This window comes from Arachis stenosperma, chromosome 4 (genome assembly GCF_014773155.1).
Source record: "Arachis stenosperma cultivar V10309 chromosome 4, arast.V10309.gnm1.PFL2, whole genome shotgun sequence".
Classification (NCBI taxonomy): Eukaryota; Viridiplantae; Streptophyta; class Magnoliopsida; order Fabales; family Fabaceae; genus Arachis; species Arachis stenosperma.
Window position 1 is genome coordinate 129,099,617 of NC_080380.1, and position 25,949 is coordinate 129,125,565.

General features: G+C 35.0%; 2 protein-coding genes across 2 annotated transcripts; one reads left to right on the forward strand and one right to left on the reverse strand.

The window, feature by feature from the left end:
• Positions 1-6,964: 6,964 nt before the first annotated feature.
• On the reverse strand, positions 6,965-7,987 carry LOC130976477 (uncharacterized). Its single transcript, XM_057901349.1, has 3 exons — positions 7,749-7,987; positions 7,595-7,664; positions 6,965-7,513 (listed from the first exon to the last, which is right to left on the reverse strand). The coding sequence occupies exons 1-3, from the start codon at positions 7,897-7,899 to the stop codon at positions 7,369-7,371; spliced, it is 366 nt and encodes a 121-aa protein (XP_057757332.1). The 5' UTR covers positions 7,900-7,987; the 3' UTR covers positions 6,965-7,368.
• A 4,305-nt stretch (positions 7,988-12,292) lies between these two features.
• Positions 12,293-17,066, forward strand: LOC130973827 (putative pentatricopeptide repeat-containing protein At5g09950). Its single transcript, XM_057898501.1, has one exon. The coding sequence runs from the start codon at positions 12,730-12,732 to the stop codon at positions 15,862-15,864; it is 3,135 nt and encodes a 1,044-aa protein (XP_057754484.1). The 5' UTR covers positions 12,293-12,729; the 3' UTR covers positions 15,865-17,066.
• Positions 17,067-25,949: the final 8,883 nt, after the last annotated feature.

The following is a 25,949-nucleotide window of genomic DNA, read 5'->3' on the forward strand; positions in this document are numbered from 1 at the left end:
ACCAAAGTTCACCAAAAATCCATTTTTACCAAAAATCACCAATCCTCAACTTCACCAAAATTCACAATTCAAAGCCAAACTAATCATACCCCAAACAATACCAAAACAACATCAAGGTCCATACCAAATATTACTCAACCACATCAACCATTCAATCATATAAACTATTTAATACTCACCGCATCCAACTCTAAATTCAACCTAACATCACATCAAATTTCCTTAATACTATCATTCAAATTCTCAACAACTATAACAAATCTCAACATTCAATATCTCAATTTATCAACTCTTAAACAATCATCTCCACTTACCAACAACAACACTAACCAATCATCAATCATCAATCATCAACATATCAACAACAATAATTCACATATCCAACATCAAATATCATAATCCTTAAATACCAACAATAATTATCAAAGTCACACACTCCTCATCTCAGAACTCCATATCACATCATCTTCTTACAATTTATCCTCACACATCAAAATCATATACAATCATTCATCCTCAATATATCAATATTAATCATCATACATTAACATTCAACACCTCAACAACCATTATAATTTATTCCTATCCTATGGGTCACTAGCTTAAGTGTCCATGAATATTATGTACTACATAGAGGAAACCGAAATCATACCTTGGCCGATTTCTAATATGCTTAAACACCAAACTTGATTCCAATCAAGCTTCCACCAAGCTCCAAATCATCAAAGCCAAACCAAAAGCCACCACCAACTCCAAAAACAAGCTTCATACATACAACATAACCATACATCAACAACTAACGCTCATACTATACCAAACCACAAGGATAAAGAGGTTCCTTACCTTATCCAATGAGATTATGGGGTAAAATTCATCAATTACCCGCTACTAGAGATCACCTAAATAAGCAAAACCACAAAATCTACTCAAAATAATAACCTCAAAAATGCAGAAATCTAGGGCACAGAATTGGGACTTGAGCTTCGAGTTCTTACCAGATTTGCTTGGATAGAAACTTAGAGCTCGACAAAAGCTTCGCGTGGCCGCAAACGACTCGTCAATTGGAGCTCCGTAGCTCAAGTTACAAGCAAAAGAAGGTGAGGGTGAATAGTGTTCTATCTTCTCCCTCTCCTCTCAACTCAGCAGCGCCCCCTTCTTCAAATGAGGGTGGAATGAGCCGAAAAGCTCATTAAGTGAGCTTATATATGTTGAACCTTGGGCCCGGTTTGGACCCGGTCCAACCCATTAGCGTTTTTGGTCTGTTTGGCCCACTTTGGGCCAACCTTTAACACTAATGCCCAATTTTTCATTTCTAATATTTTTCTATGGTTTTTGGTGGTTTTCACTTTCTCTCACATAGCACCGAGCAGACTTGAACCGGTTCAATCGGCTTAATAGTCGGTTTGTAGTTCTTCACGGTTTTTCACAGAAAACACATTTTCTAACTCGGAAAGTCCTACTGAACCCAAAAATCATGTTTAAATCCCCAAATTCTCATTCTAACTTTTCGGAATCTAATTTGGGTATTTAAATTATTTTATTCATGAAAATTCGGGTTCTTACAATCTACCTCCTCCAAAGGATCCTACACCTCAATCTTTTTCACAATGTCAGTATTAATTTTTTTTAAAACCTAAAGGACCATCATCATATATACAATCATAAGGCACACTGTCAATGCACCCTTCTCTGTCTGATATATAGGCTGACAGCTAAGCCAGTTGGCTCGTCAAACTCATCATCTAAGTCTCTCTTGAGGCCGTATCCATCCTGGCCTTAGGAACCAAAATAAAACCATTCATATCTATTTTTAACATCTCAATATTTTCAGAATTAAATGCCTCGGTGTTAACCGTTAGTAGCTTAACTCTAGGATTATACATCCTGAACTCCACATGCATCTCATCATAATAACATGTACTATTGTCAGCAAGAACTTCTTCCACTCTCCTATCTTTATTCCAGAAAATCAACTTTTGATGTAGAGTGGATGGAATAGCACCCATCCTATGAATCCAATTACGTCCCAAAAATAAGTTAAAACCAGCCTTAAAAGGAACAATAACAAACAGAGTTAGCCTATTGACAGAATCAACCTCAATTAACAGCAGAAACACACCTCTAACAGAAAATGTCCTTCTATTAAAATCTGTCACCCCAATGCTACTTCTGATCAAATATTTTTTAGTCTTTTCAAGTACACACATTATCAGCATTCGCTTCTAGGAAAGACATCATAACAATCATCTTCTAATGATTCCACTTCCCGAACTTGACTATACTCCTCAGGTAATATTGACACCACAGCTATAGGTTGCTTAACACCAAATATCGCTTCTAAGCTGTGATCAAACCAATGTCAAAATTATCAGTAATTAAATCTTCATATTCTTTTCTCTTGTGTTTAATCATTACTTTCTTTTCAGCAAGATTCTTCTTTACATTTTTATTGCATTTAGGGTGAGTAGAAGAATTGCTTATTTCTGCAGATTTAGCTATAGTTGGCAGAGGAGAAAAATCTTCACGATGCCCTTTGTATGGATATAAAGGAACATACTCAGGCATATTCTCTTTTTGCTCAAAAGTCATGAAAGAAGAATACTTTGGAATATTTTGACAATTTAGCCAAGAAGAATAACTAGGAACTTGCTGCATGTTAGGATTATAACAAGAATAAATTGGCTTTGAGGGAATAGATATATTTTTTTGGAATATATACACTACCTCCATCTTGTCCATGATTCATGCTCCATATAACTGGAACTCGTAGTACCTGGGCTTAAAAGGTCTAGGCCTCACCCATTTGTTTTTTCCTCTTGAGAAAGCACTAGGTTGATTCTGCACATCTTTTACATTCTGGACCCATTTATTGTTTGAAATTTTGGTGGGAGGAACTCTTATCTTTTAAGAAAATCCATCAAGTTTTTCATCAATCATGACTACGGTCTTCATCTTCTGGTTGACGAGTTGTATCCCAGTATTGTTGACACACTTGTTCAAAGAAGCCTGACAATCCAATTTTTGTTTTTTCTCAGCAATCTTTCGCTTTAGTTCATTAGTTTCATTCTTTTTTCAGCAATTTTTTTTTCAACTCAACTTTTTTCTTCTCTTCAACTCTGTACTTTTCAAATTCTTTTGTAGCTTCCTTGTTAAAAACAGCACTGCACTTTGGGCACATAGCGATGGTACTGTCAGATTCTTTAATTCTCAGCAAAGAATCTAACAAATCCTCACCAGGACGAGAATAAACTGGCTTCTTGTCTTGCTAAAAAATTCTCAGATCTTTATTTTCATCTTGAGCACTAGCCATTATGGTGTCAATTTCTACCATGTTGACTGACAAATTGAATGGCTCAACATAATTTGAAGCAGCAGAAAATGGGTTCAGTGTCCACCTTCATAGTAGTTTTATCCTCAAACTTTAACCTTTCCTCCTCAATGACTTTTCGTATCAAATCCCTGAAACGGACGTAATTATCAAATCCCTTATAAATTTTTTTATTCTTTATTTCATTAGCTGAAGGCATCTTTTTTTCTTCTGGTAGAATAAGCTGCTTATCTTTTAATAAAAGCTCAAATATTTGATCTACCTTAGAAATATCAAAAAAATAAGTCTTATTTTCAACTTTGGAGTATGAAAAAAATTTTCTTTTTCTTTAACAGGCTTCAAAGATTTGCATACATAAGGAGGACTCCCACGTAATTCAGCAATATAAACCTCGGAAAAACAATCAATATATGCAACCTTTTTAGAACCTTTTTTGAAATTCTCCTTTTCCTTCTTAATTTGCCCTATCTGTCTTACTCTCTCAACTAACTCGGAAAGATCTAAAGTATTGATTAACAATTTTCTTTCTAACCCATTAGTAGCTATTTTGATAACTTCAATTTCTGAAATCAGAGTAAAACACTTATTTCTCATGTTTCTAAATCGTGCTAAATAAGTGTCAATGGATTCTCCCTCTGCATGTCTGACAGAGAATAAATTTGTAAGACTAACTTTCAATTCACCTCAAAAAAATTGATCATGAAAATTTCTTTCTCATTGCGTTCAAGAATGAATAAAATTTGGTCTCAAGTTGGAGAACCACGTAAATGCATTTTTTGTTAAAGAAAAAGGAAAATATCTCATCTTGAGATATTCATTAGAAGCTGCTTCCCCAATTTCAACAGTATATCGAGCAATATGCTCTACTGTAGACTCATTTTCTTCTCCAGAAAATTTTTAAGGGATTTTAAAATTTTCTAACCCCTTGGAAGCTCTGCTTGTTGGACACATTCAGGAAAAGCAAACACAAAATATGGCCTATTTAAGCAACCAACATTAAATTCCAAACGGTTTAAAACTTGTTCGATATTTTTAGCTAGATTATAATGCCCCCTAAGTTGTTTTGCCTAAGTATTTCTAATATATCATCGAAACTTTGACCATATCTAGGCATATGAATGTCATAATTAGGAATTGCTCTACCATTTTGATTGACATTATCAAGTTCTAAATTATGGTTATCATTTTCTTCTAAATTTACCACAGTAGCAATTCTAATAACTTACCTATTTAATTGTTCAATTCTAGTGTTTGTATTTTCTAAAAGAGGATTTAAAACTGTCACTATTTGATGAGTTAACATGTTTACTAGATCTTGATGGCTTTCATCCATCTGTTGCCTAATATTTGCTAAAGATCCGACAATTTGACTAAGTTGATTAACAGGCATTGCTCTTGACATGTCAGGAAACACAGGCCTGAAGTTTTCTACCCTAGTAACAGTTGGTGTAGTAGAATTAGATGCACTGTTATTTCCTATATTAATAGCATGTGAAATATTTTGTTGTGATATATATGAACCTGACACCGCAGAAATGGGTACATTTGACATGCCATATGAATTTGGTTAAAGAGGATTTTGAAAAGTTGAGTAGAGTGGTACATGCAATCCTTGTGTCACCATGGGGGGACATACCCCGGTGGCAAGCCATAAGGTGGCCACCCTACGGTATTTACGTGAGTTACATTTAACCCTGGATGGGTATGGCCAACGTCATCATGCTTCACTGATAGCAAGGTAGGCTCTGCATTTGAAATTACAGGAGAATTTTCGGACTCATTTTCTCTAGTCTCATCACTGGAAGTAGAAGATGATGTTGTAGATGTATTTGACATGTCAACTGACGCTGATTTCTTAGTCTCTGAAAACACAATCTTACCACTACGTAACCATATATAAATTCAAAATTCTTGATTTTTTTTCTTTTGACAAACTACAATCTATTGACAATGTCCCACCGGGCGTGCCAATTTATGTTACTCAAATTTTGTTAATGTTTAAAAGAAAATATGGGTATCTCAATGTCGCAATTGTAGCGTCAATAAAAAAAATTAAAAAGAATGAAAGTAACAAATAAACAAAGCAATGCAAGGTATCGAAGGCAAAGTAAATTGCAAAAATTAAAACAAATAAAAAATTAGAAACATAAATGTAAAAGAGAGGAACACATAAAATTAGAGAATTTTTATTAATAAAAGCTGGAAGAAAGCAAATTACAAATGTTTGAGTTTAGAAAAATTACTTAAGATTTCCAATTTTTATTCAATGATGTCAAGAGGCCGAGAACATTTTGGGTTTCTAAGTGTTTTCCAAAAGAGCTGAAGTACTGAACTCCTTTATAATACTAACCTAAGACCTATTTATAAACTTCCTATGTCAACTGACAATTATACTTAATACCCCATTTTTCGGCCAATTTGAATTTGAATGGCCTTTGTATAACCGTTTCCACATTCTTTGTTTGGTACTATTTGAAAAACCTCAACAAATAAATCAACCATCACATAACTTAATCTAATTAAAAATAAATATCATATATGAAAATACCAACATATAATTAATTAATTTTTTAACATAATTTTTTTATAATAATATATTTTTATTGCCTAACAGTTAGACGCACAAATTCATCAACTATCTATCTCTTAGCATATGTAGATGACATAGTCTTCTGATTACGTAAGGTTAATCATGGAATTCAGTTCACTAAGTCTTTTGATTTTTGTCTTCTTGCCTTTGCAGATGTAGATTGCATCTTCTTAAGCACGAATCTTATCTTCTGGAGTAGCAGAAAACAAGAAGCTGTGAGTCGCTCTTCAACTGAAGCTGGGTATCGTTGCTTGGCAGACACGACAGCAGAACTTGCTTGGATTCAAAAACTGCTCTCTAAATTGAGAATGATATCCCCAGTTGCTCCAACATTGTTTTGTGATAACCTTGGAGCTGTTCTTTTAGCTGCTAATCCCGTCTTGCACAGCAGGAGTAAGCATTTCGTCATTTCGAAGTGGACCTTCATTTTGTGAGAGATCAAGTCAAGCAAGGGCGTTTGCACATTTTCTATATTCTATCACATGCTCAAGTTGTAGATATACTAACAAAACCTCTTCCTGAATCTTCATTCGTTAAATTCATAAACAAACTACGGGTGCTTCCAATGCAAATCCCACCCTTAGTTTGAGGGGGAGGGGGGTATAGACAAGAATAATTACTTAGCAGTAACGTAATGCCTCTGCATATACTATATAAGCATACATCCCTTTTGTAATTGAGACATATTAATAATTAATCAACATTTCATTTCTATTCCAAATTCTCTTCTCTGCCTTTTACTTCTACTCACTACAAGTTCTTGAACCATCTTCACGCACCATAAGTTATGTTATGTTTAATTTTGTGATAGTTAGTTGATGTATGAAAATGAAATTAAAAAGCAAAGCTAAGCTAGTGTAACTGGTGGTGCATGGCCCAGCGGGAAATGCAAGATAGATACGTAGAAAGAGTGGTATATGAGAGATTGAAACGTGTGAATATTACTTGGAAGTTGGAACCACCCAGTAAGCAGGGATGTTGCTGTTATAGGATCATGGGACAACTGGGAATGCTTATGCCATTGTTAAAGCACTTCCTACAGGAAATGAGCCTTCAGCAATCTGAAGGGAATATTATTTATTTATTTATTTATTTATATTATATACAAATACAATACATATTCATCTGATGTTCTAGAATTGGCAGCAATGGTTAAACGGCACCTACTCCTCTCTTACATTATGTGCTGGGTATACTTACTTTATCTTAATCTTTTCAGTCTTGCATAAACGCCTATCTTTCTATTTGAAATCATAACATACTATCAGCTGTCATCAACTATTCAACAGAGGAGTAAATCAAATAGCAAAAGTATCCATATAAACGATCCAAACACTTTGTGTGATTCATCTGTTACAATAAGAAAGGAATGAAAATATCTAATAGAGAAGTCTCTTATTAATTTTACGATCCGAGGGTTCTCAAGTGGTAGGAGTATGAGTATGATGTATCACCGAACAGGAACCTTAATCCAACCATTAGCAAAAGCAATGGCTAAGATCACAAAAGGAGTTGACATACCAAAGATGATGATGTAAGGAAGCGGTGTCTTCATTGGATTCTCTCCTTCCCTTTCTCCTGCTGTCTGCCAATACCTGCAAACATACATTATTCACACCAATCAACCTATGCCTATGTCACATCAAAATTAAGAAAACGAAAATACGAAATGTTACTGTTGCGGCTCTTCATCCCTTGTTATGAATTTCTTCTTCCCTCCTTTCTTGCCTTCTTCATCTCCACCACCTGATTAGTAATTATCATCTCAACACGAGAACAAGACAGTATGATTACATAAAAAGATATGGAAAGTAATTGAGCGAGTGTTACCGAGTTTTGCATGAACTTTGAGAGCAACAACATTTGGTGTGTTGCTGTGGGAGAAAGGGGCATATAAAAGTGGAGAAAGTGATGATGGTGATTTTGGGAGAAATGAGGTTTTGCAGGGAAAAGGAGAGGACAGAGTCACATTGGCTGCCATTTCTTGAAGCTTTTGTTGAAGTATGAAGTATGAACCATACCCTCTCTATCACATCCTACCCTTATCTCCTGACTTGGCGTCCATACTCCATAGTATGGTGGGGTACATATTAGTTACATAATTTAAATCATTTATTAAAACTTAAAACATATAGAATATATTTCTTAAATTAAATAATTAAAAACTAAAATACATTTATACTGACAAATATTTTTATTGTGTTTATTCTTCATATTTTATAATATGTAATATATAAATAACAAATTGTTTTCATATGTAAGTTTTGATGTTAATTTTTTATATTTGATTTTTTTTTAATATTTGACTCTTACATTGCACTTATATAGAATTATGAGACTTTGTTGGTATTAAATTTTTAATTTGTATATTTTAAAATTTATATTAAAATATATTTATATTTAAATTATTTAATTTTGCTATTGTATTACCAATTTATATATTTAAATGAGATTATTGGTGTTATAATTTTAATTATTAATATATTTTTTAGATTCATATTAAAATATATTTATAATTTTGTGTATTTATTTATAAATTTATATATTATTTTATTTTGATTAAACCAATGAAATTTTTAAATTAAGAGGTAAATATTAAATCGGTATTCAAAAGATTTTGGCGTAAAATGGTACCTGACTTTTGTTATTGACAAAATAGTCTAAAAGATTTTAAAATTTGACAACCGTGCCTCCAAACTCGCCAGAACATGTCTCTGGCGAGCACGATGCTAATATGGTGACTTGGCAAAACCCTCTAAACCACTACAAAAAATAGAACATTGGTAACAAAAATTTTGTAATAAATTTAAACTTTGATAAGTAATTTTTATTGTTTTTTATTTGTATGAGTATTTTTTTTCTATTCTTTACTGTACTTTATTTTCATTTTGTATGAATTTTTTATTTTTTATTCGACTTTGTAAAATTTATAGTTGTAATTATTATATAATATGTTTGTTATCAAAATTTTGTATAATATGAATTATAATTTCATCAAAAAAGATAAAATAAATAAAAAAAGTAATTATAAGTAACAATAGAGTCATAAATAATGAAAATTTATAATCTAAAATGATAGTAAATTAAAGAGTACTAACGATACTAAAATAATTATAGAACATTTTCTTTTTGTTTGACATTATCAAATTTATAGTACTCTCTTTTATATTTTTATTTTTTATTGTATTTATTTTATTTATATAATAAATATTTTTTATTTTATTTATATGTACTAATATTTATTAATTTTTTATGTATTAAAATATATATTGTTAACTTTTATATGTTACTTTAATTTAGTAAGTAAATATTAATTTTATTATAAAATTATGATTTAATTATTCTGTTGGTCTCTATAATTTTGCGAAATTTTTAATTAGGTCATTATCCTTTTTTTTCTTTCAATTGGTCCCTGCAATATTTTTTGTTTTCAATTAGGTCCTTCTTGATAATAATTGGCTTAATTGTACAGGGACCAACTAAAAAAATTAATGCAAAGATTTAAATAAAAAAAATGTAAAAACTCAATTAAATGACTCAATAAAAAAAAAGTATAAAAACCTAATTAAATATTTTACGAAACTATAGAAATTAACAGAATAATTGAACCTAAAATTAATTAATGAGATCTATTCAAATATCCAAAATAAAATAATAGAATAATATAAAAAATTATTTAAACTGATATTTTTTTAATAATTTTTTATCTAAAAATAATTTTAAATAATATAATTTAAATAATATTTTTTAGTATAATTTATTTTAATATAAAAATTCCCAAACATAAGTTGGCCGATTAATTTAGTTATGGAAGTGGTGGGTGTGTTGTGCTGGGTTATGGGATAAAGAGGAGTTAGACCAATATGTGGGACAGCTTTTTTGGTTAGAGTTGTTGATGAGAAATCGGACCCAACGATTTCCTCCTTCAGCTTTTCCTGAGCAAATCGGAGAGTCTGTTATGCATGGAGAGGAGACAAGAAAATCGGACCCTGCGACTTGTATATGCGGATAGTTTATTTTTATAATCCTTGAAGTTAATCGCATGGTCCGTTTTGTTTGTTAAGAAAAATTTGGTCCGCATGATTACTACAAATCCCTCAGTCCGATTTGCTTCTGGCAAGTCCCTGCGTCCAATTTATTTGTGAACTGACACCATACGCATGTAAAGCTCTCCTCCCCTCCATACAACCGTCCAGTACCAACAACCCCTCCATAACTAAATTAATTTCTGAACATAAGTTTTTTTTTACCAAAGATAAGAAACTCGAACCCACAACCTCTTAATTGAGTATGGGGAGACTATGCCATTTGAGCTATTACTCATTGTCTCCGAACATAAGTTACCAGTGTTGTCAGAACCGGACCGACCCGGCCGGTCGGACCGGAAAACCGGTGAACCGGTGCCATAACCGGTCCGGGTGAGTCATCTGACCGGACAAGGAATCGAACCGGAAAGACCCGTATTGAACCGGCCGGGTTTGATCAGAACCGGTGAACCGGCGGGTTTCGTTTAACCCGGACCGGTTCGAAAATTAAAATTTTTTTTTTGTTTCATATGCTGGAAACGACGTCGTTTCTTTATTAAATAAAAAAAAAAACTTGCTGAAGTGCTGAGTGCTTGTAAGCCCCGTAACCCTAGCCTCCATCCCCTGTTTCACTTTCACACTTCCCCTTCCCATTCCCAAGCTTTGAGAGACCACCATGGCACCATCACCATGAGAGCTGAGAGCTGAGAGATAGAGAAGTGCGCCACTCACTCAGCCCCGTTCAGCTTCAACCAGCGCGGCACTCACCTCACCACCGCATCCAGAGCAGTGCGCCACTCACCACCGCCAAGAAGGCAGAAGCCCGTCCACGGTCCATCGTCGCCTACTGCTCGTCGCTCTTCTCTGCTCGTCGCTCCGGTCACCCGCGTCTCTGCTCGTCGCTCCGGTCACCCGCGTCTCTGCTCGTCGCTCCGGTCTCCCTCTTCTCTAGTCTGGTCTCTGCTCGTCGCTCCATTCCTCCAGCTCCAGGGTTCAGCCGTCCAGCCAGGTAAGTAACTAAGTATTTTTAATTTTTAAATTTTTTGAAGTTAATTGATTATTGTAGATTGATTATGTATGTTGGTTACTTGGTTCTGTTTGATTTGTGTTAGAATTTAGATTGTTGGTTGTTCAAATAATTTTAGGTTGTTGATTTCTGTTTAATTTAGATTGTTGATTTCTGTCCAGATGAGAACATGAACAATTTTAGGTTGTTGATTTCTGTTTAATTTAGATTGTTGATTTCTGTCCAGATGAGAACATGAACAAGACCACATGTTTTTCTGTTTGATGTTTGATCTCTCATTTCTTGATTTATTTTTTTATTTCTGTTCAGTTTGTTGATTATCCATTGTTGGTTGCTGTTGTATATTATTCTTAGTAGTTAGTGCCTTAGTGGATTGTTGTGTATTATCTCTCATTTGAGGATCATTCGGAATGGATAATGGAAGATTCACCACCATTTTTAACTCCTGAAGAAGTTGATGCTTTACGGAATGATCTTGCAAATATGTCTCTTCAATCAACTTTAGATGATTTGGGTATGTTGTTGTTAGGAATGAGTTTGTAATGCTTTAACCAAATGTTTTGCCGTATTATTGATTATGATTTGTGAAACATTATTAAAATGCTAGATGAATTGAATCTGGAAGATGATCGAGATGATGGTGAAGCTAATAATACTTCTGTGGAAAATGCAAATCAGAATGAAACCAATCAGGATGTAGCTCCAGATTTGTCAGATGAAGAAAGATTTCCAGACTTTGAAGTTACTCCTTGGATATAATCCATGAATTGTTGTTTTCATTATGTTAAATTGAGTTGTTCATGATGTAATAGACTAATAGTACTAAATTTTATGTTTATTCTCGTATTACTACTTATTTTTAGAATTTGAGATTTAATGTTTATTAAAATATTATTGGAGATATGTTTTTTAACTTTTAATTTTTAAGTTTTTAGCTATTTTATACATTTTACTTATGTGAGACCGGGTTAACCGGTTCAACCAGTGATCCACCGGTTGAACCACTGACCCAGTGACCCAGTGACCTGACCGGTTCGATCACCGGTTCGGTTCTGACAACTATGTAAGTTACTTTTAACACAAATTTATTTTTTATTAAGTTTGTAAAATCAATTTGTAAACTGAATTACAAACACGTACAAAATCGGTGGGAACCTATTTGACTTTGTTGGGTTTTGGCGTTTTGCGAAAACTGGGGAACGGGGTTTGAAGTTTTTTATTTGGAAAAACAAAACTAGTTCTGAAGCTACCCCACCCTCGTCTCTCTCTCTCTCTCTCTCTCTCTCTCTCAGCTAATCTCGGTTTACCGCCACCGCATGCTCGCCACCGTTGCCGCGCCTCTCGCCGGATCCTCCGCGTCGTGTGCTCGCGTCTCGCCTCTCTCCTCCGTCGGCTACTCGCGTCTCGCCGCGCCTCCCTCCGCCCGTGAGTGCTCGAGCTGTGCGTGGTTTTTGCTGCCTGCATTGCAGCGTGCGTGGTTGTCTCTGCTCGATTCTGCCACTGCCTGAATTGATTCTGCCTCTCAGTCTCACTTGAGTCTCGTCTCATCACACTCGCCGGCGTCTCAATGTCTTGTGGCCTTCCCTGGGCTCCTCGTCGCCGGCGGCAGAAGCAACTCGCGGGGTTGTCTCTTGCTTCGTCGCCTTCCGCGGGGTTATATTTCTTTACCGCCATTTTTTTGTTTCTAACCTATCAGTCCTTTCGGTGATCACCAGAACCCGTTTGAAGTAGAGGATGACTCGGTAGAGTGGCCAAAAGCATGAGATGTTTTGGCGGTACCTTATATCCACGCTGCCAAAGGCGACTCTTTTACAATTCAAGGCATGCTGTTACTGTCTTCCCACCTCCACAAAAGTTGCTTCATGACAAGTTATCCCACCACCAACTAAATTCCCCACCTTTGAGTTTGGAGTATCATGACTTGCTAGCCCAGCGATACAAAAGTTCTTCTTCCGTGAGAGATGCGCATCAGCTCCATTTGCAGTTATACAAGACTGGGTTTTCCAGTGATGTTTTCCTGTCCAATACTCTTGTCAACATTTATGTCAGAATTGGCAATTTGTTTTGCGCACGGAAGCTGTTTGCTGAAATGCCTCAAAGGAACGCTGTTTCCTGGTCTTGTTTGATTTCAGGATATGCACAAAATGGCATGCCTGATGACGCTTGTATTTTATTCAAAGAGATGATTTCTGCTGGCCTCATGCCAAATCACTATGCCATTGGTAGTGCCCTTCGAGCTTGCCAAGACGGAGGTCCAACTAGGCTTAAACTCGGCATGGATATTCATGCCTTAATTTCTAAGTCTCCATTTTCTTCAGACATAATCTTGTCTAATGTGCTCATGTCCATGTATTCAAATTGCTCCGGTTCCATTGATGATGCTCGCCGTGTTTTTGATGAAATACAAATTAAGAACTCCACATCATGGAATTCTATTATTTCAGTGTATTGCCGTAGGGGGGATCCAACTTCTGCTTTTGAGCTATTTTCAAGCATGCAAAGGGAAGCCACAGAGCTCACCTTTACGCCTAATGAATATACCTTCTGTAGCTTAGTAACTGCTGCATGCTCTGTGTTTGACTGTCGATTGATTTTGCTTGAGCAGATTTTAACAAGGATTGAGAAATCCGGATTTCTACAAGATTTGTATGTTGGTAGTGCATTAGTCAATGGCTTTGCAAGATACGGCTTAACTGAATGGGCAAAAATAATTGTTCGGCAGATGCGTGATATGAATGTAGTGACTATGAATGGGTTAATGGTTGGATTGACAAGGCAGCACCAGGGTGAAGAAGCAGCTAACATATTCAAGGAAATGAAAGATATGGTTCAAATAAACGCAGAATCTTATGTGGTTCTTCTAAGTGCTTTAACTGAATTCTCAAATTTGAATGACGGCAAGAGAAAGGGTCAAGAGGTTCATGCTTATTTGATTCGCAGAGAATTATTTGATTTCTGGATTCCGATTGGAAATGCACTTGTTAATCTGTATGCAAAATGTGGTGCCGTCCATAATGCTTGCTCAATTTTTCAACTCATGCCTAATAAAGATATTGTCTCGTGGAATTCTATGATCTCTGGCCTTGACCATAATGAGCAATTTGAGGAAGCAGTTGCCTGTTTTAATACAATGAGGAGACATGGAATGGTGCCCTCAAATTTCTCAGTTATTAGCACTTTGAGTTCCTGTGCAAGCCTGGGTTGGATCATGTTAGGACGACAGATACATGGTGAAGGGATTAAATTGGGGCTTGATTCGGATGTTTCAGTTTCAAATGCTATTCTTACGTTATATGCAGAAACTGATTATATGAATGAGTGTCGGAAAGTATTTTTTCAGATGCCAGAGTATGATCAGATTTCTTGGAATTCTTTCATTGGTGCACTAGCAACTTCAGAAACATCTGTTTCAGAGGCTACAAAATATTTCCTGGAGATGTTGCGAGCCGGGTGGAGGCCTAATAGAGTCACATTTATAAATATTTTAGCAGCAGTTTCTTCTCTTTCACTTCTTGAATTGGGCCGTCAAATCCATACCTTGATATTAAAATATTCTGCTTCTGATGACAATGCCATTGAGAATGCACTGCTAGCTTTCTACGGAAAGTCTGGGCAGATGGAGGACTGTGAGACTATCTTTTCCAGAATGTCTGAACGAAGAGACGAAGTCAGTTGGAATTCCATGATTTCTGGATATATACACAATGACACCCTGCACAAGGCCATGGATTTGGTATCGCACATGATGCAAGAGGGCCAAAGATTGGATGGTTTCACTCTTGCCACTGTTTTGAGTGCATGTGCTTCAGTTGCAACTTTAGAGCGTGGTATGGAAGTCCATGCATGTGCTATAAGAGCTTGTTTAGAAACTGATGTTGTTGTAGGTAGTGCACTAGTTGACATGTATGCAAAGTGTGGAAAGATAGATTATGCGTCAAGATTCTTTGAATTGATGCCTGTGCGCAACATGTATTCTTGGAATTCAATGATATCAGGCTATGCACGTCATGGACATGGACAAAAGGCTTTAAAGCTTTTCACAGAGATGAAACAGCAAGGGCAATTGCCAGATCATGTTACCTTTGTTGGGGTCCTATCAGCTTGTAGTCATGTAGGTTTAGTTGATGAAGGACTTAAGCATTTCAAGTCAATGAATGAAGTATATGGACTAGCACCTCGAATAGAGCACTTTTCTTGTATGGCAGACCTCCTTGGGCGAGCAGGTGATGTCAACAGGCTAGATGACTTTATCAAAACAATGCCAATGGATCCTAATGTTCTCATTTGGAGAACAGTTTTAGGAGCATGTTGTCGAACAAATGGCCGAAATACAGAGCTAGGACGGAAGGCTGCCAAGATGCTTATTCAGCTAGAGCCCCAGAATGCTGTGAACTATGTGCTGCTTTCGAACATGTATGCTGCTGGCGGGATGTGGGGAGATGTGGCGGAGGCAAGGCTGGCAATGAGGAAGGCTGCAGTGAAGAAGGAAGCTGGGTGTAGTTGGGTGACAATGAAGGATGAAGTTCATGTATTTGTGGCTGGGGATCAAACACATCCGGAAAAAGATAAAATCTACGAAAAACTGAAGGAGCTAATGAAGAAAATAAGGGATGCTGGATATGTGCCTGAAAGCAAATACGCACTCTATGACGTTGAACTTGAAAACAAAGAAGAGCTGTTGAGCTATCATAGTGAAAAGTTGGCAATTGCTTTTGTTCTCACTCGCAAGTCTGAATTACCAATCAGGATAATGAAGAACCTTCGGGTTTGTGGGGACTGTCACACTGCTTTCAAATATATATCAAAGATTGTTAATCGGCAGATAGTTTTGCGAGATTCCAATAGATTTCACCATTTTGATGGTGGCGCATGTTCTTGTGGGGATTATTGGTGACTGACAGTAATAAATTATGCCGTTACTTTGGATATGATGAAACCAGGTTGACAATGACCCAAGTGATGTCAATTCACCTATCATAGTGAATAAAATTAGAGATAGAGATAGACATTGAATAGGAGCCATATCATAATGTGGAAATTTGATGACATTTTTCTTGAAGAAATACAGAAATAGGCAATAAGATGCCATTTTTGGGAACTTTGAGTAATGAGAAAGGAGTGTCCTCAAATGCTGTTCACTATTGTACTTGTAAGTGCACTGCCAGAGAAGTTTCTTAGATAAACCTTGTATTCCACGACTCAAGGTGCCGTTCACATGCGCCTGTGGACAAGATGGTGGCCAACTGGCCATGCAGAAAGTAAAGTTCTCAGCCGGTTATACAGCTCAGTGCTGTGATGTTTGTCAGGTCAATTGAACTGAAAATTGGAGTACAGATGTCAGAAATTCTATTAAGTAATCAAAAGAAATTATTGCTCGGAGTAAATATGGCTATAGTTTAAGAATAGAAACGATGAAGAAATATTGTTGACTAGTACCATAAAGAAACATTTCTAAATAGGAACGAAAATGTATTGTTGATTAGTTTCTGTAAAGAAATTTGATGAATACCTAGGAAATATATGCTGACTGTGGATCTTTATATATGCTTGAATTTCATTTCTTATAGAAACACAGGTTTTTCATCTTTAGGTATGCAGTTGAGATGGTGATGGTATCCATTAGGTAACCCTCAGTGGTGCTTGACACAAACGAAAAAAGGGTTATTTAATGTATTACCATTGCATAAACGATCCAGAAAGGAATTTTACTTTTGTATGAGCTGTTATTTTAATCTTTGTATACTATATTATCTAACTCATTGGCCTTAGAAAAGTTGGAGCTGAAAGGATACAACTTCCATGGAAAAGCAAGCTTCATACAAAGTTTGCTGTTCAAGGATAGTGCTGAATCTTATTCATGAATAAATGCGGCTAAAAGAGCATCAGTTTGAGCATCTAGAGATAGTACATCATGAAGACTGCCGTAGACATGTATGGCAGGATACAGAGCTGGTGCTGCAGAACAGGATGAATGGACCAAAATGCTCAGTTAAACCTGTTGATGAGCTCTTAAAAACTGTAGTCAGAAGACTTTCTATTTGAGTTTCACAGTCCAAAAGTAGGCTTCTCTGTGAAAATGGATTAAGAAATTGTTAACTGATTCTCCATTTACAAACAGGAGGTTACATTATAACAAATGCTATAAACTGTACATTAGTTAGGATCAATATAGATGAGAAGAAATGAAGATTTTCCGTCCAAGAGTATATATATTACGTAATAGTTTGCATAAACCCTCTCAACCACCTATGTAATTTCAAGGATTTCTAATGAATGCCTGTAAAGCAGATTAACTTAAATCATATAAGTGCTTGCTCATTGTTGAAACTTGAGAGAATTTTTACCTCCTGCCTGGTCAATCTCCTCTCACTTTTGGCCTTTATTTAGGGTTCAAGCAACTCTCTCACAAGCTCCAGGCAATCCATGGTTGGAGTTGCCACATTGAGAATTGACCATCTTGGTTGTTACTAGCCAAAATTCAGACAATCATATGATTAAAACCATGTTGTCCCATTTGAAAAAATTCCAGTTAGTAACGATATGAGTAAAGTTAAAAGAATTTTCTCTTTTGATAAGTACACTGAAACCTCAGTCACATACATAGAACAGATATGTATGATTCTTGATAATAGATCTCAGAGTTTCCGATTTGATTCCTTAATAACTTTAAAGATATATTCTATTAATAAACTGTTATGTCCTTTTCTCGATGCAATTCTTATCTTAATATTATTCATTCTTCTTTCATCAATGAACTTAAAAAACTTCTGTTTGGTAGAGTTAGAACCCTTATTTGATTGTCACTCTGCATACTAAGCAGATGCATTACATGACATGTATGTGGGTGGTGTAAAAGAGGAGAATTATATTTACAGATGATATAGCAATAGAGAGCTTACAGGATTATCACTGAGGGATGAAATTGGGATTCAACCAGGGACTGCCTTTTTTAAATCTTGGACTTCAACAACTAGGGCATCCCCTTGGTTCTCAGGGAAACTGAATTTACATGCCAGTGTAAGATCTTTAACATTATTAATAACATTACATATTTACATGTACTGCATACTGGTATCAGAAGGCAGAACATAGTGATTACAACAACAGCAATAATAATAAGGTTGGCTACATAGATCAAACAATGTTATTGAGCTCTATTATGTATCATGTCTATGGAGAGATTGTTTACATGTAGATCTCAATTGATCACTTCATGGATGGTCTTCCTAGGTCTTCCTTTGCTTTTTACCCTTTGTTCATCTTCTATCTCATCCACCCTCCTAACTGGGTGCTCTGTCGGTCTTCTTCTCAGATGTCCAAATCATACGTGATTCTACCATCTTTTTCACAATAGGTGCTATTCCATCTTTCTCTCTTATATCTTCATTCTTTATTCTATTCAATCGCGTATGACCACTCATCCATCTCAACATCTTCATCTTTGCCACACTTAATTTATGTTCGTACTCCTCTTTGGCCGCCCAATACTCTGTACCATAAAACATAGCCAGTCTGATAGTGGTACAGTTGAATTTATCTTTAAGTTTTAAAGGCACTTTTTTATTACATATAAAACCAGACGCATTCCACCATTTTAACCAACCTGTTTGAATTTTATAATTTACATCATATTCAATATTTCCATTATCTTGTATGATATACCCAAAATACTTAAAACTTTTAATTTTTCGTAAGATGTTTTCTCCAATCTTTACCTCTGTATTAGGGTTTCCGCTTCGGCGACCGAACTTACATCCTATATATTTCGTCTTACTACGGCTTATGCGCAGACCATACACTTCTAGAGCTTCTCTCCATAAATTCAACTTCTTATTTAGGTGTTTCCTTGACTCTCCCATAAGGACGATATCATCGATAAAAAGCATGCAGAAAGGCACAGGTTCTTGGATATGCTCTATGAGTACTTCGAAGATTAATGTGAAAAGGTATGGACTTAAGGATGATCCCTGGTGTAATTCTATACCAATACGAAATTTCTTTGTCACACTACTTTGAGTCTTCACACTAGTTGTATCCCCATCATACATGTCTTTAATTGCAGGCATATATGCGATCCTTACTCTCTTCTTTTCTAAAACCTTCCATAAGACTTCTTTTGGCATCCTATCGTACGCTTTTTCCAAATTAATAAACACTATATGTAGATTTTTGTTATTACTACGATATCTCTCTATCATCTTTTTTAACAAGTATATCGCTTCAGTGGTGGATCTACCTGACATAAAACTAAATTAGTTCCCTGTTACTTGTGTCTCTTGTCTTAGTCTCCGTTCTATCACTCTTTTCCATAACTTCATGATATGACTCATTAGCTTGATTCCTCTATAGTTTTTGTAACTTTGTATATCCTCCCTATTCTTGTAGATAAGTACCAATGTACTCTTTCTCCACTCATCAGACATCTTCTTTAACCTTAAAATCTCATTAAAAAGTTTGTTTAACTAACTGATGCCTCTCTCTCTAAGGTTCTTCCAAACTTCAGTTGAAATATTATCGGGTCTTACTGTCCTGTCATTTTTCATCTGCTTTAGAGCTTCTTTTACCTCGTGCATAACCGATCAAAGCTCGGAAGAGTCTTCTGCCTTTCATTAAATAACTAGTAGAAGTAGCTCTTCCACCTTTCATTGATCTTCTCTTCTTGAGCCAAAACCTCTCCGTTTTTATCCTTTATGCACTTAACCTGATCCAAGTCTCTCGTTCTTCTTTCACGGCTCTTTGCGATTCTGTATATATCTTTTTCTCCTTTCTTCATGCCTAAAAACTGGTAGAAACCCTCAGTAGAGCATAACGATTATTGTATGATTTTTAACTATTCAGATTAGTCAATCCAACAAAGTTTCTTCATCAGTTGTCATGATTCTAGATCATGCTATGATGCATTTGCAAAACATTCATAGACTACAATATTTCACTAGTTTCCTAACAGCGGGACAATTACAAACATTTGTCCCAATTATTCAAGATCATGAACGCATAACTGGATAAGTAAGCTATATGATTCTGCTTAGATGTATAATTACCTTCCACTCTTATTTTGCCTACAACCTTCTTCATCTTCAGGGGAAATGTTTGTTTTGAATTACTTGCATTTATGCCTTCAGTTGCTTTTACTTTTACACCTCGAGGTTGCAACAAAAAGTCATGCAATCTATAGATGAAGGCAATGAAGGCAATGAAGTGTAAATTTTAAAATGAAATGGAACCCACCCAAAGGCACTTGGAAGAGCCAGGCACTCATCTTTCAAAAACTCTTGTGCCTCAATGCAGCCTCTTGCCCATGCTTGCAGGGCATTATAAGTGATAAGGGTTTGCCAGGCATATTGACTATTGCAACTGCTGAAATAACATGGCATAAAAGGAACAGGGTACGAATCTGAGGTTTGTTTTACTTGAATAAGAGTTCATACTCAGCTAGAAAAAATCAAGGTTTGTTTCAAAATAAGGTAATGATATATATAAAGTTTTACATAAAGTGCATGAAGTTAAGGTTGACAGCACTGTCTGTCTTTCGGTGTCCTCTATGATAGTTCTATCTAGTCTGCTTGTAATTTGTGAAAACTGTACAGAAGCAATTACTAGCAAGTAGCAAGAGAGCGTGATAGGAAGGACATATTTTGCTTTGTTTGACAAATAAATTGAAAAATCAAATGCAATATCTGCTGGAGTTGGCTCTATCTACGAAGGTGACAAACGCATATAGTATACACGGCAGTCACTACTCACTACACCAACCAAAATAATATTTCTCTATTTAAACATTTCATAACTAAGCTAAATTGTTTATGAAGAAAGATGGCGGCAATTGATCCACATAAGGGCAAGCAAAGTGTTTCCTCTGACCCCCTGAGATAGGGCCTAGCAGTGGATTCACTCAAGGGCAGCCACTTTCATGAGATCAAACGCAGGGTTGCTCACCGCGGAGAAGACTGTCTCACCAGACAAAAAATTCATGAAATTTTTTACAGCAATTTGTCAAGGAAAATTTTTTTACTCCATTCTAGACTGCCTCAAACAATGGTACGAGGTTCCCATCTCGGTTTTCTAGCTTTCTAGCTGCTGTCTTTGAAATTTGTACTTGTCACTAGTGTTGAATTTAGTTTAACTATCAAATAAAGACGTCTCTACCCAGCAGATTAGATGTTTGTGTTAAACAATGTGCTTCTCCCCACTACCCACGAGGATGCTTCTGAGTCTTTTGTGTAGATGATGCAAAGAAAAATGCTAGGACCATAAGAATTTATTGTTTTTGGCCATCACTTAGCCATCAATTCAATTTATTTGGTCTAGTTTTTTTAGTCTAATAATTTAATAACATACTTTATATCATATTTTTAAATATTAATGGCTAACTGATGGCTAAAACCAATAAATTATGATACCCTTCTAACATTTCTTCATTATAATTTTTGTAAAATAAATTTTGTTTCATTATTTAAACTTTGACAATTATTATTTATAACGGTTGGGTTACAATCCAAACAATTTTCTATCTAAATCTAACCAAGCAGACCCAATACCAAAAAAATCCAATCTCATTAATGAACGTGTATTACACGCGCAGAAACTCCCCAAACGTTACCAATTTATTTGTGCTTGAATATGAAAAAAAGTATTCATTCTTCACACTCGAAACTGCTATTGGAGAATTTCAAATCTCTTGCAAAATCTCTCAAACCTTGTTCGTATTCTCTGCTACTGCAGAATCAAGTGGAGCTTTCGATACGAAGAAGAAAAAACAGACAAAAATAAGAACAGAAATTCCGCAAAGTATGAAAAAACTATTGTTATTATATTCATTTAATTTCTCGCAAATCTTGCGTTTCTCCTAGTTCGATTTAAGGTTTAGTGGATTGAGTTGGTTCGTTTAGTAGATCGAGTTTCTCTGATTCCAACTTTTCTCTTAACTAGGGCATACGAATGAAAATGTGTTAGTTTATTGGTTCTGATAAATAATTCGGTTCATCACTTAGTTTAATTGAGTTCATTTACATTCAGAAATGTTTTTCTTACTGATTGCATGTTTATCTCATTTTGTTCAAATATGAATAGAATTCGGTTTTTTGGGGAATCGAGTTAGGTTTACTTGAGTTCATTTGCAAGCAGAAATGATTTGAAATGTGTTTTTCTTGCTGATTGAATGTTTATCACATTTTATTCAAATATGAATAGAATTCAGTTCATTTAGTTCATTGAAGAATTGAGTTAGGTTCACTTAATTTTATTGTTAAGTTTCATTTGAGTTCATCTGCAAGCAAAAATGATTTGAAATGTGCTTTTCTTGCTAATTAAATGTTTATCACCTTTTGTTCAAGTATGAATCGAATTCGGTTCATTAGGTTCATTTGGAATTTGAGTTAGGTTCACTTGATTCTACTGTTAAGTGAAGTTCACCTATTAAGTATTGACCAAATTTTTTTGTCCTTACATCAAAAATAAAAAAGATGACGGTCACAAAAAAAAAAGAGAGAATCCGCACTATAAGGTACACATTAAATAAACTCTATTTTTGTATTATAAATATATCATAACATACTATTTTAAATCCTTGCATAAAACTCACGATTTGAGATGCCAAACAAAATCAATAGCTAAGGTGTTTAAAGAAATGAGTAAAGAAAAGAAAAATATTGTGGAAGAAATCGGATTCGGTACACTGGCACATATCCTGGAAATGAGCATCTCTTACAAGCTCTTGAGGGAATTGATTCGTTGCTATGATGCCTATCATGGATAAGAGATGCGATGGGTATAAATTTCGGCGGTATTATACTTTTCACCTTTTACATTTGTATTTTTTCTTTTTGATCTTTTTGTTATTCCTTAAGTTATTTCGGTTCATTCCCTGCTTTATTTTAGGTTCATTTGAATACAGAAAATGAAACTGAGCCTTTTTTACTGATTTGTTTATATTAGAATATTGTAGGAGATCGTTTTCCTGAAAAAGTTGAGTACAACAAACTGAGTGAGGAACAGAAGGAGATAATTGACAACTTTAAAGGTGCTATTTTGACATCTTTGACAAAATCTGTCATTGATATGAGTGTTGAAAGGGAGGAGAACCGGCTGAAATTCAAGAGCACTTTTGTCATCTTCGTCCAAAAATGCTTCTTGCTGCCAACAACAGTAAGCATGATCTCCCCGATCCATAAGCCGCCTGCCCTTCATGTGGACACCATCCGACAATGGAATTGGGCGTCTCATGTGCTGAGCTTCCTGAGAAAGGGAAGCCCAGAGAGAAGGAAAGAAACTTTTCGTTGATGGCTGTGTCTTCATTTTAATGTTAATATATTTTCATGGATCAAAGTTTCCTTGACCGGAAGCAGATAACGCTCCCGGGCCACCATGGGTGGCCTATTGGACACGGAGGAATGTGGTCAACCGAATTGCTTTGGAACAACTGATGAAATGATAAATAAATAAAATTTCCCCTTGAAATTTCAGTTCAGATGCTTCTAAAAATACTGTGCTAACTAAATAAGTTTATGTTTTAGGGACTTGTGAACAGAGTAGAATTGAGAGGAGAAGAAATAGAAGAAAAGAAGGTGAAAAAGAAAACAGTTTTTCTGAAGGGAAAAAAAGGAAAATGAGAAGAAAGAAAAAAAGAAGACAGTTTCTCTGAATCTGAGTATACTTCTCACCATCGCTTATTGAAAACTATCTATTTGTTTAAAGTTTTATATTGTTATTTTAATAAAACTTTTTGTATGTGTTGTAGAGAGAAGAAGAAGTTGAGAAAACATCGTCAAAGAAAAGAAAACAACCACAAAGGATAGTGAAAAAACAAACTAAATTAAGGAAGATCATTCTGATAGATTTGGAAAGCAAAATTGAATCTGAAGACGAGTGAGTTTTGGAAAATATTATTTTCGGTTCATTGCTACATTTATTTGAGGTTCATTTGGTTTAGTTTTGTTTGTATTTACTGAAAATTGTTCATGTGTGCTTGTTAAGTTAATTACAGCTCTGATATTTGTCTCTGGTATAAATTTGATGTGTTTTTTTATGATTGACTCTGTTTGACTGCTTGTTCAAATTTGAAATAAATTCGATTCATTTATTTTTTAACTATGTTTCATCCTGGTTTAAGTGAAAATTTATTGTATAAATTTTTAGAAATGAACAAGTAAATGAGATGGCTGCTAAAAAAAACAAAACAAATGTTGGAGCTAAAAAAAGAAAAAATTATGGAGCTGAAAAAATAAATGTTGCTCCGGATGACTGTGACTCAACAGATGCGCGATATGATTTATCGCATACGTAAGATTGAGTTTCTTATATAGAGTTCTTTTTTTTCTTTCTCTACTAACTTTTTCTAAAACTTCATGTAATTTCTTTAGATTTACTGAATAATTTTTTTTTCTTAGACTGCCGACTATAAATTTGGACAGCGAACCTGTGTTACAAACACAGACGAGCTCGGCACCGTCTGTAAATGCACCAAACAATACCAAGTAATTCCGCTTAACTCTTATTTACATCTTGTGCTTTAGTTTAGAATATCTTGGTTGATGATTTTAGTTTCATATCTTTTTTCTTAGAAAAAATACCCCTGAAATCCCTGGTTACAATTTTTAGAACAAAAAATTGAATGAAAAACAGAGTTTCTTGAGGTTCAAATATGGAGTAAGTTCGGTTCATTTTACGTTTAATTGAGGTTCATTTGAATCTAAAAATAAATTTAATGTATTTTTAATCTTGATTGATAATTTTAATTGGTATCTTTTTATTAAAAAAAAAATACCCCTAAAACCCCGGTGAAAGTTTTTAGAAGAAAAAAACAGCATGAAAAAAAGAAAAAACAGAATTTACAACCTTCAACTGTGTAAGTTGAAATATTTACATTGGTCTTTTAGATTTAGGTAATAATTTTTGTTTAATTAAACACTAATATATTTTTGTTTAATTGTTAGTAATACTACACTTGATCTTCAACTACAAATCATTGTGGTTGGAGAAGAAACTCATTCTCATCCTCTGGATATGTGAGTTTTTCAATGTGCAGCTTTCAGTTTCTCAGTTCCTATTCTAATCATTATACATTAACTTGTTCCTTGTTTACCTTCTTTAGAGTTTCTATTGCAGTATTTCTTCCAAGTTCTCTTGTAGAAGAGATAATAAAAGATCAAAAGACCTTTACCTATGTCCCCTCGGAAAGTCAAACAGAAGAAGCTTCTGTTAATGAGTAAGTTGTAGTTAAAATTCTTTTTATTAGTTTTAATGGTATATGATAATAATTTTGGGTCATTATTGAACTCTTTTTTGTTTAATACAGTAGCCCTCCGGAACCACAACAGCAACCCTGCGAAGAACCTCCGGCAAGGCAATTGGAACAAGAAGCACCTCTTAATGTGTAAGTTTTACTTAAAATCTTTTTTATTAGTTTTGATGGTATATAATAATAATTTTGGTTTATTCCTTAGTTTATTTGAGGTTCATTTGAATCCAGATATGAATTCGTTATTTTTTTTTAATGATTGAGTATAAATTACTATTTGTTCAAATATGGAGTAATTTTGGTTCATTACTTCCTTGATTTGAGGTTTATTTGAATTCAGAAATGAATTCAATGTGTTCTTCTTGATGATTGAGTTTTTTTTACTGCTAGTTCAAATATGAAGTAAATTTGGTTCATTATTAGACTCTTTTCTATTTATTACAGCTGCCCTCTGGAACTCTAACACCAGACCTGCAAAGAACATTCCGCAAGGCAAACGGAAGATGATGCACCTTACTTCAGCCTTGGCATAAGTCCCCCAACCTCTCAACAAAGTCAAACAGAAGAAACTTTGTTAATGAGTAAGTTGGACTTAAAATTATTTTTATTAGTTTTAATGGTATAGGATAATAATTTCGGGTTACTATTGAACTCTTTTTTGTTTAATGCAGTAGCCAGTAGCCCTCCGAAATCACAACAGCAACCCTGTGGATAACCTTCGGCAAGACAATCGGAACAAGAAG

Bases quoted from the DNA above. Each gene is read 5' to 3' on its own strand.
- LOC130976477 (XM_057901349.1), bottom strand. From the start codon at position 7,899: ATGGCAGCCAATGTGACTCTGTCCTCTCCTTTTCCCTGCAAAACCTCA. The intron at 7,665-7,748 runs GTAACACTCGCT...ATTACTAATCAG, and splicing joins CAAAGTTCATGCAAAACTCG to GTGGTGGAGATGAAGAAGGC. The intron at 7,514-7,594 runs GTAACATTTCGT...GTATGTTTGCAG, and splicing joins AGGGATGAAGAGCCGCAACA to GTATTGGCAGACAGCAGGAG.
- LOC130973827 (XM_057898501.1), top strand. From the start codon at position 12,730: ATGAGATGTTTTGGCGGTACCTTATATCCACGCTGCCAAAGGCGACTC.